The sequence below is a fragment of the Papio anubis genome, chromosome 7, assembly GCF_008728515.1.
Source record: "Papio anubis isolate 15944 chromosome 7, Panubis1.0, whole genome shotgun sequence".
In the NCBI taxonomy this organism is placed as follows: Eukaryota; Metazoa; Chordata; class Mammalia; order Primates; family Cercopithecidae; genus Papio; species Papio anubis.
In genome coordinates this window covers 30,708,871-30,721,052 of record NC_044982.1, presented here as the reverse complement: position 1 = coordinate 30,721,052, position 12,182 = coordinate 30,708,871, and the positions used below count along the sequence as shown (strand labels likewise).

Sequence of the window (12,182 nt, the reverse complement as noted above, 5' to 3'; positions counted from 1 at the left end):
CGTCAGAGAAATGCAAATCAAAACCACAATGAGATACCATCTCACACCAGTTAGAATGGCAATCATTAAAAAATCAGGAAACAACAGGTGCTGGAGAGGATGTGAAGAAATAGGAACACTTTTACACTGTTGGTAGGAGTGTAAACTAGTTCAACCATTGTGGAAGACAGTGTGGTGATTCCTCAAGGATCTAGAACTAGAAATACCATTTGACCCAGCCATCCCATTACTGGGGATATACCCAAAGGATTATAAGTCATGCTGCTATAAAGACACATGCACACGTATGTTTATTGCGGCACTATTCACAATAGCAAAGACTTGGAACCAACCCAAATGACCATCAGTGACAGACTGAAATGTGGTACATATACACCATGGAATACTATGCAGCCATAAAAAAGGATGAGTTCGTGTCGTTTGTAGGGACATGGATGCAGCTGGAAACCATCATTCTCAACAAACTATCACAACAACAGAAAACCAAATACCGCATGTTCTCACTCATAGGTGGGAATTGAACAATGAGATCACTTGGACACAGGAAGGGGATCATCACACACCAGGTCCTATTGTGGGAGGAGGAAGGAGGGATAGCATTAGGAGATATACCTAATGTAAATGATGAGTTAATGGGTGCAGCACACCAACATGGCACATGTGTACATATGTAACAAACGTACACGTTGTGCACATGTACCCTGGAACTTAAAGTATAATTAAAAAAAAAAAAAGAAAGCTGATGTAGCTATATTTATCAGACAAAATAGATTTTCAGGCAAAAAGCATAACAAAAAATAAAGAGGGTCACTACATTATGGCTAAAGGTTCACCAAGAAAGTGCTCAACCTTTTCTTATTAACTTACTTTAGTATATTTAATTTTTTTTATGTAATAAATACATATGTATGAAAAGTACATTGGGCAAAAAATTAACAGAACCATAAGAAAAATAGGTAAATCTAGCTTTATATTGGAAGGTTTTAATGTAACTCAGTAATTGCTAGATTGAGCAGTCTGATAAGAAGTAATGTTTCTGATAATAAGAAAATTTAAGAGGCTGTGCATAGTGGTTCACACCCATAAACCTAGCACTTTGGGAGGCTGAGGCAGGAAGATCACTTGAGCCCAGGAGTTTGAGGCCAGCCTGGGCAACAAAGTGAGATCCTGTCTCTCCAAAAAAATTGAAAAATTAGCTGGGCATGGTGGTGTGTGCCTGTGGTCCCAGCCACATGGGAGGCTGAGGCATGGGGATCACTTGAGCCCAGGAGATTTAGGCTGCAGTGAACTGTGTTCATGCCACTGCACTCCAGCCTGGGCAACAGGGAAAAACAAAATGGAAATTTTGTCTACATCATTAACAGGCTTGATCTCATAGGCATGTATAGAACATCACACTAAATAACTGCATAATGCACATTCTTTGCAAGCTTCTATGGGGGAGTTGCAGAAACTATGTAGTAGGCCTTAAATCACATTTCAAACACTATGTTCCTTGACCACCACCTTGACAAAAAGATACTGGAAAAATCCTCATATTTTTGGAAATTAAGAAAAGAGTTAACTAATTTAAAAATCGTAATTGGTGGGGCACAGTGGTTTATACCTGTAATCCCTGCACTTTGGAAGGCCAAGGCGGGTAGATCGCCTGAGGTCAGGAGTTTGAGACCAGCCTGGCCAACATGCTGAAACCCTGTCTCTACTAAAAATACAAAAATTAGCCAGGTATGGTAGTGGGCACCAGTAATCCTAGCTACTCGGGAGGCTAAGGCAGAAGAATGGCTTGAACCTGAGAGGTGGAGGTTGCAGTGAGCTGAGATTGCGCCATTGCACTCCAGCCTGGGTGACAAGAGTGAAATTCCATCTCAAAAAAAAATAAGAATAATAGTAATAGTTTTAAAATGTTGTTTAATATAAAAAATTAAGAAATGTAGATAAAGTAATACCTAAAGGAAAATTTATGATTGCAGTGAGAGAAGAGGAGGAGCTGAAAGTTAATGTGCCAAGTATCTGGTTTAAGTAGTTAAAAAAAAAGAAAAACAAAATAAGTCAAAAGAAAGTAAAAACAAAAAATGATAATAAAGATCTAGAGGAAAATAAACATACAGTTGAGAGGAATGAGTTAGAGACATTATTATACATACTTCGGAGATTAAACAGATTGCAGGAAGATATTGTGAATAACTTTATGATGATATGCTGATATATTTTTAGAACTTTGGTGAGATGAATACAATTTTAATATTTAACTTACAAATATTTACTCAAGGAGAAATACAAAATCCAAATATTCCTTTAATTATTATGGAAACTGAATCAAGAACAAAAATCTTCCCACAAATTAATTACTAGGCTTTTATGTTTTACTGGTGAGTCCTACCAAAACATTCAAGGAACAAATATTTCAGTCTACAAACTATTCCAGAGTATAAGAAAAGAGGGAACACTTTCCAACTCTATTATCTTAATATCAAAACCTGGCAAGGACAGTCTACAGAAAACGTTTTAAAATTGCAAGACATTCTTAATTGTGGATAAAAATGCAAAAATTCAGGCCAGGGACGGTGGCTCATGCCTGTAATCCCAGCACTTTGGGAGGCCAAGCCAGGTGGATCATTTGAGGTCAGGAGTTCAAGACCAGCCTGGCCAACGTTGTGAATCTCGTCTCTACTAAAAATACAAAAATTAGCCCAGCATGGTGGTGGGTGACTGTAATCCCATCTACTTGGGAGACTGAGACTCTCTAAGAGAAACGCTTGAACCTGGGAGGTGGAGTTTGCAGTGAGCCGAGATCACACTTCCGTACTCCAGCCTGGGTGACAGAATGAGACTCTGTCTCAAAAAAAAAGGCAAAAAATTCCCAATAGAATAATAGCAACTTGAATCTAATAATGTTTAAAAAGTGAATGCATCATGACCAAGTTAGGTTTATCCCAGAGATTCAACAATTGTTCTTTTTGGTGTTTTGTTTTGTTTCGTTTTGTTTTTGAGACGGAGTCTTGCTCTGTCATCCAGTCTGGAGTGCAGTGGTGTGATCTCAGCTCACTGCAACCTCCGCCTCCCAGATTCAGGCAATAATCCTGCCTCAGCCTCCCAAGTAGCTGGGATTACAGGTGCGTACCAGCACACCCAGCTAAGTTTTGTATTTTTAGTAGAGACGGGGCTTCACCATGTTAGCCAGGATTGTCTCGATCTTCTGATCTCGTGATCTACCTGCCTTGACCTCCCAAATTGCTGGGATTACAGGCGCGAGCCACTGTGCCTGGCCAACAGTTGTTTAATATTTAGAAATTGACATTAGTCTGAGTGCCAACTGAGTGGTTGTGTAGTCACGTCTCAGAAACTGGTTGCGCTAGCAGCATGGTTGGCCAACTGACTGAAGAGCAGATTGCAGAATTCAAAGAAGCTTTTTCACTATTTGACAAAGATGGTGATGGAACTATAACAACAAAGGAATTGGGAGCTGTAATGACGTCTCTTGGGCAGAATCCCACAGAAGCAGAGTTACAGGACATGATTAGTGAAGTAGATGCCCAATGGTAATGGCACAGTTGACTTCCGTGAATTTCTGACAATGATGGCAAGAAAAATAAAAGACACAGACAGTGAAGAAGAAATTAGAGAAACATTCAGTGTGTTTGAGAAGGATGGCAATGGCTCTATTAGTGCTGCAGAACTTCACCATGTGATGACAAACCTTGGAGAGAAGTTAACAGTTGAAGAAGTTGATGAAATTATCAGGGAAGCAGATACTGATGGTAACAGTCAAGTAAACTAAGAAGACTTTGTACAGATGATGTCAGCAAAGCGAAGACCTTGTACAAAATGTGTTAAATTTCTTGTACAAAATTGTTACTTGCCTTTTTTTTTGTCACTTATCTGTGAAAGGTTTCTCCCTACTGCCAAAAAAAAAAAATGCATGTATAGTAATTAGGACTTCATAAACATAAATAAATAAAACAATTACAATTTGAAAAGTAAAAATTGACTAAGGTAATTTATTCCAGTAACAGATTAAAGGGGGAGAATATGCTTCTTTCAATGGATACAGAATTAGCATTTGTATCTTCATGACTTTTTAAAAAGTTCCTAGGATAGAAGGGAATTTTCATTACCTAATAATAAAATATCTCTACAAAATCCAACAGTAAACATTATGATTTTAATTGGGATTCCTTGAAAGTATTCATTCCCTTAAGATGAGGAGCAAGACAAGGGAGCCCACCGTCACTTCCAGTCAGTGATGTAGTGGGAGGGACGTCCTCGCCAGTAAAGTAAACCAAGACAAGGAAATGACATAGGATCAGAAAGGAGGAGGCAGATCTGTCATTATTCTCAGACAACATATTTGATTGTAAACCCAAAAAGAATGTTCAAATAGATTATTGGCTTTATCAGAGAATTTTCCAAAATCAATTGCATTTCTATATTTCTGTACCAATGGGTAGAGCATGTGATTACAGAAAAGGTACACTTTACAGAGCATTAAAGCACATGCCTAGGAATAAATCTAACAAAAGAGATGTAAGACCTGTGATTAAAATATATACACACACACACACACACACACACACACCCCTTATCAAGAGACACTTTAAGAAATTAATGGAGAGGCCTACATGTTCGTGGATTAAAAGTTACAGTTTGTGGCCTGGTGCAGTGACTCATGCCTGTAATCCACATACTTTGGGAGGCCAAGGGGGATTACCCAAGCTCCCGAGGGGTTCAAGACCAGCCTGGGCAACATGGCAAAACCCATCTCTACTAAAAATGCAAAAAATTAGCTGGGCGTAGTGGTGCATGTCTGTAGTCCCAGCTTACTCAGGGGACTGAGGCACGAGAATTGCTTGAACCCAGGAGGTGGAAGTTGCAGTGAGCTGAGATCACACTGCTGTACTCCAGCCTGGACAACAGAGCCAGACTCTGTCTCCAAAAAAAAAAAAAAAAAGTTACAGTTTTGTAAAGATGTCAGTTTTCCCTAAAATTGATTTGTATATTTGAGAGGGTATTAGTTGTTTATTTTTGTTTTTTGAAATGTATATGAAAGAGAGAAGAATCCTTATACTCCTATAAAGAATGGGGATGCCAGTAGGGGGCTGTGTGTGACTTGTCTTAACCAGATTACAAGAATTAGCATCAAGCTAACATGCTTGAGAGAGTGTGATATTGACACCAAATAGAGAAACCTAAAACTAGTCTATATATAGGAAATAACTTACGACCAAGATGCATTGCAGTTAGAGGAGGAAAGGATAGACTTCAATAATAACGTTAGGACAATCAGTTATCATGTAGGAAAAAATGGAATTAGATCTGTGCTTCGAACTGTACACAATTTCAGGTTGCATTAAAGACTTAAATATGAAAAGCAAAAGTGTAAATCTTTTAGAATACATTAGAGGACCAGATCATTACAGTCACAGTAAAAGGAAAGGGCTTCTCAAATCAAAACCAAAAAGTGCAAACCATAAAGGTAAAAACTGATACATTTGACTTGGTTAAAATTAAGAACTTCTAAGATGCCATGAAGATATTGTGGGAGGTTTTTTTCCCCCTTCGTTTCTTATTCATCAGAGATAGATTCTGAAGATAATGTTATCTTGAGTTTGCTTTGAAAATACTCCAGGAAAAAAATGTGAAGAGATGAAACAAATGGTAGGGCGTTGATCATTATCAAAGCTAGATGATGAGAACATGGGAGTGTATTATATTGTTTTATTTTTTATGTATGTTTGAAATTTTTTATTTTAAAAACCTTTATCAGGGCCGGGTGCATTGGCTCACACCTGTAATCCCAGCACTTTGGGTGACCAAGGAGGGAGGATCATTTGAGTCCAGGAGTTCCAAACCCGCCTGGACAACATAGGGAGGCCTTGTCTCTACAAAAATTTTAAAAATTAACCAAGCCTGGTGGCACATGCCTGAGGTCCCAGCTGCTCAGGAGACTGAGGTGGGAGGATCACTTGAGCCCAGGAGGTCGGGGCTGCAATAAGCTATGATTATGCCACTGCACTCCAGCCTGGACAACAGAGTTAAGACCCTGTCTCAAAAAAAAAAAAAAAAAAGTTGTCTGTTTTTTGTGTGTGTTTTTTTAAATAATCCATCCTGTTTTTGTGGTGACTGTCCTGGATTTTCTAGAAGTCTTCTAATATTTTTAAAAAACCGTATCTGGGCCAGGTGTGGTGGCTTGTACCCATAAACCCAGCACTTTGGCAGGCTGAGACAGCAGGCTCACTACTTGAGCCCAGGAGTTTTAGACCAGGATGGGCGAAATAGGGAGATTCCATCGCTACAAAAAAATAGAAAAAAAATTAGCTAGGCATGGTGGCACATGCCTGTGGTCCCAGGTACTCAGGAGGCTGAGGCCAGAGGATCGTTTGAGCCCAGGAGGTTGGGGCTGCAAGTAAGCCATGATCATGCCACTGCACTCCAGCTTGGGTGACAGAGCAAGACACTGTCTCGAAAATAAATACATATAAATAAATAAATAACCTTTTCTGAAAAGATCACTTGTTAAGTACATGTCTAAATACAATCTAATTTTTTTCCTGAGTAGCACTTATAAATTAATAAATTACAAAACAATCTCCTTTAAAAAATACCAGGCAGGGCACAGTGGCTAACACTTGTAAAGTCAACACTTTGGGAGGCCAAGGTGGGAGGATTTCTTGAGCCCAGGAGCTCCAGACCAGGCTGGGCAACATGGCAAAACTCTGCCTCTGCAAAAAATTTAAAAAGTAGCCCAGGCATGGTGGCACATGCCTGTGGTCCCAGCTGCTCAGGAGGCTGAGGTGGGAGGATTGCTTGAGCCCCTAAGGTTGAGGCTGTAGTGAGCCATGATTCTGCCACTGCACTCTAGCCTTGGCAACAAAGCAAAACCCTGTCTCAAAAAGCCATAGAGTGAAGACACAAGTCACAAACTGGGTGAAGATGTTTGTAATACATAAAAAGCAAAAAGTTAGTATCCAGATATTTAAGCAAAGAACTTCTAAAATTAAATAAGCAGTTTCTTAGATATGACATCAAAAGCATAAGCAACAAAAGAAGAAAATAGACAAACTGGACATGCTCAAAAATTTAAAATTTTGTGCTTCAAAGGACACTATCAAGGAAGTAAAATAACAATCCATGAAATTGAGAAAATATTTACAAATCACGTATATGACAAGGGACTTGTATCTAAAATACATACAGAGCGCTTACAATTCAATATGACCCAGCCATCCCATTACTGGGTATATATACCCAAAGGATTATAAATCATGCTGCTATAAAGACACATGCACACGTATGTTTATTGCGGCACTATTCACAATAGCAAAGACTTGGAATCAACCCAAATGTCCATCAGTGACAGACTGGATTAAGAAAATGTGGCACATATACACCATGGAATACTATGCAGCCATAAAAAAGGATGAGTTTGTGTCCTTTGTAGGGACATGGATGTAGCTGGAAACCATCATTCTTAGCAAACTATCACAAGAACAGAAAACCAAACACTGCATGTTCTCACTCATAGGTGGGAACTGAACAATGAGATCACTTGGACTCGGGAAGGGGAACATCACACACCGGGGCCTATCATGGGGAGGGGGGAGGGGGGAGGGATTGCATTGGGAGTTATACCTGATGTAAATGACGAGTTGATAGGTGCTGACGAGTTGATGGGTGCAGCACAGCAACATGGCACAAGTATACATATGTAACAAACCTGCACATTATGCACATGTACCCTAGAACTTAAAGTATAATAATTAAAATAAAATAAAAATAAAAATAAAAAAATAAAAAAGATGACTCAAGTTTAAAGATGAGCAAAGGAACTGAGCAGATGTTCTGCCAAAGAAGATATACCATGCTAAGAAGCATATAATACAATGCTAAATACCCTTAGACACTGGGGAAATAAAACCACAGTGGTCAGCAGCCACCAGCTTGGAGGATCACTTGAGCCGAACAGTTTGAGACCAGCTAGGGTAACACAACAAGACCCCATCTGTACCAAAAGAAGAAAAAGAGAAAACACAGCAGTGTATCACTTCATGCCCACCAGAATGGCTGTAATGGAAAAGAGACATTGGAAGCTTCATGCACTGTTGGGAGGGATGTAAAATGGTGCGACTGCTTTTGGAAACAGTTTGACGGTTCCTTAAACGGTTTACACAAAGAGTTGCCATATGACCCAGCAATTAATTCCACTTCCGTATCTATACCCAAGAGAAGTGAAAACATAGTTCAAATATTTGTACATCATTGTTTATAGAAGCATTATTAATAATAGCCAAGAGGTAGAAACAACCCTAATGTCCACAGCTGATGAGTGGATAAATGAAATGTGGTCTACACACAATGGAATATTATTCAGCCGTAAAAAAGGAGTAGTGATGCATGCTACAGCATAGATAACCCTTAAAAACATTATGCTAAGTGAAAGAAGCCCGTCACAAACAACCATTGCATGATTCCATTTATATGAAATGTCCAGAATAGGCAAATCTATAGAGACAGAAGGTAGACTAGACTAATGGTTGCCTATAGCTGAGGGATGAGAGATGTAGGGGGTGGTGGCGAAGAGGTATGGGGTTTATTCTTGGGGTCATGAAAATGTTCTAAGATTGACTGTGATGATGGATGCACAACTCTGAATATAATATACTAAAAACTGTTGAGTTGTACATGTTAAAGGAATGAATTGTACAATATGTGAACTATATCTCAAAACTGTTTTTTTAAAAAATCAATAACAATTCAATAGGAAAATAAGCAAAAGTCTTATCCACACATTTCATATAAGAAGAAACATGTATACACAATAGATACTTGAAAGGTGCTCAACCTCATTTCTAATCAGGAAGATGCTAATTAAGCCACAGTGGAATAGCATTGAATACTCACGATTCACAGAAATTGTAAACTGAGGCAATACTGCTTCTCCACATGTAGAGATGTGGAGAAGTGGGGATGCTCATGCACTGCCAGAGGGAGTGTAAATTGTATAATCACTTCGGAAAACATGATGGCATTATGATGGCATTAGAGAGTTGAAGATGCAAGTGTTTATGGCCCAGCAGTTCCCCTCCTAAGTGTATACCCAAAGAAATTCTACCAGTAGTATACTGAGATCGTATATGTAATCACAGGAGCGTGACAAAATTCAAAGCCACATAAAACTCAACAGTATATTATATAGGGGTATAAAGATCATACATCTGTTTTTTTTTTAAAGCAAACAAGGGAAGGATAAACACAAAATTCAGGAATGGTGAGAATGGGAAAGAACTGGGAGGGTCTAGCAGGGATGCAGGGTAATGGTAAAGTTCCTTTTCTTAAACCAGATGGTGGGCATATAGGTGTATGTTGGGATTGAGGGGTTGAGGAGAAGGCAAAGTATTATCTGACAATCTGACATTGAGGGAAAATTTAGAAAAACTCAAAAGCATACATGGAAGAATTCTTTCATGCACTTTAAAAATGCTAATAATACACTGTGTTTCTAGAAAAGATGGACATATTTAGCATTTTTTAATTTGAAAAGCAAAAGATAAAATGTTTTTGTCCAAGAGAAAAAAGGAAAGAGAACACCACAGAAAAGAAGCAGCAGTAGAACCAGGAGTATTTTAGGAAGGTTTCCAACAACAGTGGTTAAAATTCAGAGCTTTGCGACCAGGCGCGGTGGCCCACACCTGTAATCCCAGCACTTTGGGAGGCCGAGGCAGGCGGATCACAAGGTCAGGAGGTCGAGACCATCCCGGCTAACACGGTGAAACCCCATCTCTACTAAAAACACAAAAAAACTAGCCGGGCGTGGTGGCGGGCGCCTGTAGTCCCAGCTACTCTGGAGACTGAGGCAGGAGAATGGCGTGAACCTGGGAGGCGGAGATTGCAGTGAGCCGAGATCGCGCCACAGCACTCCAGTCTGGGTGACAGAGGGAGACTCCGTCTCAAAAAAAATTAAGAGCTTTGCACTTGGAGGCGAACTTCATTTATTTGGGCCACCACTTCTTGATTCTTCTGTGATGTTAGATAAACCAGACATTGCTGCCTGTAAGTAAAACCTCATGCTGTCATTTCATTCATTTCATGGTTGCGTTTCTCTTTTTCAGATCCTGCTCACACTAAAAGATGAACCACAAACACACAGAGAAACAACTTGTTCACCACTCCTGGGTGCGTGACTGAGGGTGAAGCATCCACCAGCACTTCAAGGGGTCCATAGTATTTTCTTTTGCTGCCTCAAAGTCCCCAAAGCCTTCAAGCGGAAGTGGCAGTAGATGGTTGCCAATCAGCCAATGCAGACTTTCACTGGGACAACAGGAAAGCAGATCTTCTGGGTTTTGATGGAACTTGGCAGTGGGGACATTGAGCTGATGCATTTTATACCCCATCAGAGCACACGTGTATCTTTTCCCCTCCCTTTGCCCCATGCCCCCAACCTGCTTAGGTCTTCTCTGTCCCTTTACTGCTGCCGCACAGAGATGATATAAAAGAGGCTCTTTGGCTATTTGTATTTTGCTTCCTCTTCTTTTCCAGATTGCAGTATGAAGCTTTATTTTCTTTGTACAAGCTTAAAATTCCAACAGCATCGTCCACCAAAGTTGCTCCTCCCTTTTCGGAGGGTCTGGGGGAAGGAGGAGCATTGATCACAAGTTTCCTAGAGAGAGGAGACAAATTGGTGTACTGTTGGCAACAGGAGCCAGGCTAAGGCACCCTTTGGAATTACTGATTTCAAAGATTAATAAAGTAATTCTATTTTTATTTTCTTTTTTTTTCCCCCTTTACTAATTTCCCAACCATCAATGTTCACAAACAGGACTGAAGTAGAACCAGTTTGTTATTTTACTTTGTTGCTGGGCAATTTTTTAAACTTCCTTTTAGATATGTGAGCTGTAAAGAGATGTTTTATTTTTACATTTCATTTCAGCAGATGGTGGGTCCAGGCTATTCCCAGAGGCAGCTCCCGCACCTGGGGAGCGGGCATGTGCAGAGGTCTCCATTATCAGCCCTGGACAGGCAGGCTCCCTCACAGCGTGGGCCTCCAATGGCTTGAGCCCTGCATCCAGTTGCACGTTGCATACCTCGCAGTTCACCGGAGTGATGCAGCACAGCCCCAGGGCTCTCCCCTCAAGCCTCCGCCGTCTCTCTTCCTCCCCTTTCCTATGTCGTCTGTCTCTGGCTTCTGCTAGAGAAAAGGTTGAGAGGTGGCCGGCAGAGTTCACTGAAGGATTAACTTAGCTGCCCTGGGGAGTTATCGAGGGAGAACCCAGAGTCTGTGGCTTCTTCAACAGGGTCCTATAGACTCAGCGTTGAAATCCAAAAAGAAAATTGACACCTGGCCAGGCGCGGTGGCCCACGCCTGTAATCCCAGCACTTTGGGAGGTTGAGGCGGGTGAATCACGAGGTCAGAGTTCGAGACTAGCCTGGCCAAGATGGTGAAACCTCGTCTCTAATAAAAATACAAAAATTAACTGGGCGCAGTGGCAGGCGCCTGTAATCCCAGCTACTCGGGAGGCTGAGGCAGGAGAATTGCTTGAACCTGGGAGGCGGAGGTTGCAGTGAGCCGAGATTGCGCCACTGCACTCTAGGCTGGGTGACAGAACAAGACTCCATCTAAAAAGAAAAATGGACACCTAAAAGGACAGAAAAGGGACTTTATTGCCTTCTTAGTGAATGAAAACAAAGGTTTTGGCGCATGGATACATTTTGTTTGCTTGTGAAGGATGAAGTCTGTGGGTTTCAGGAAAGAAGTGAGAACGCATTCCAGATGTCCCCAGGACTGGAGAGTAGTTTCAGGACCACCTTAACTATTTGCTCGATTGTTCAGCAAATTAGATTGACAAGTTTCCTAGAGAGAGGAGACAAATTGGTGTACTGTTGACAGTATGAGCCAGGGTAAACGCACCCTTTGGAATTACTGATTTCAAAGATTAATAAAGTAATTCTATTTTTATTTTCTTTTTTTTTAGGGGACAAATTAGAATTCCTCCATAGTCCCCTGTTGAGGTGTAGAATTGGAAAATAAGGGGTTTGGGAGGACTCACCACATGAATCTTGTGACAAGGGAAAAGAGTATGAGTCCAGTAAAAGAAATTTTAGGCTATAGTGCTTGAAATTGCCCTAGGTAACCAATCAGAATGAAGTCTTCAGCTGATTTGTTGCTGCACTTACCGTATGCTGATCAG

The 12,182-nt window shown here is 40.6% G+C and overlaps 1 protein-coding gene and 1 pseudogene across 18 annotated transcripts in view; both read left to right on the top strand.

Annotated features, from left to right (window-relative positions):
• The window catches only part of TTLL5 (tubulin tyrosine ligase like 5), a 294,113-nt gene extending 283,355 nt beyond the window's left edge, over positions 1-10,758 (top strand). For all 17 annotated transcript variants that reach the window (XR_004184858.1, XR_004184857.1, XR_004184855.1 and 14 more), the window contains one exon: positions 10,107-10,758. Coding sequence is in view for 3 of the 17 variants with exons in the window: in XM_031667954.1 (XP_031523814.1) it covers positions 10,107-10,129 (23 nt within the window). In the remaining 14 variants the exon portion in view is untranslated. The remainder of the gene's footprint in view (positions 1-10,106) is intronic.
• Positions 3,251-4,733, top strand: LOC100998745 (annotated as a pseudogene). Its single transcript, XR_161348.5, has one exon. The product of XR_161348.5 is annotated as a calmodulin-A pseudogene (transcript).
• Positions 10,759-12,182: the final 1,424 nt, after the last annotated feature.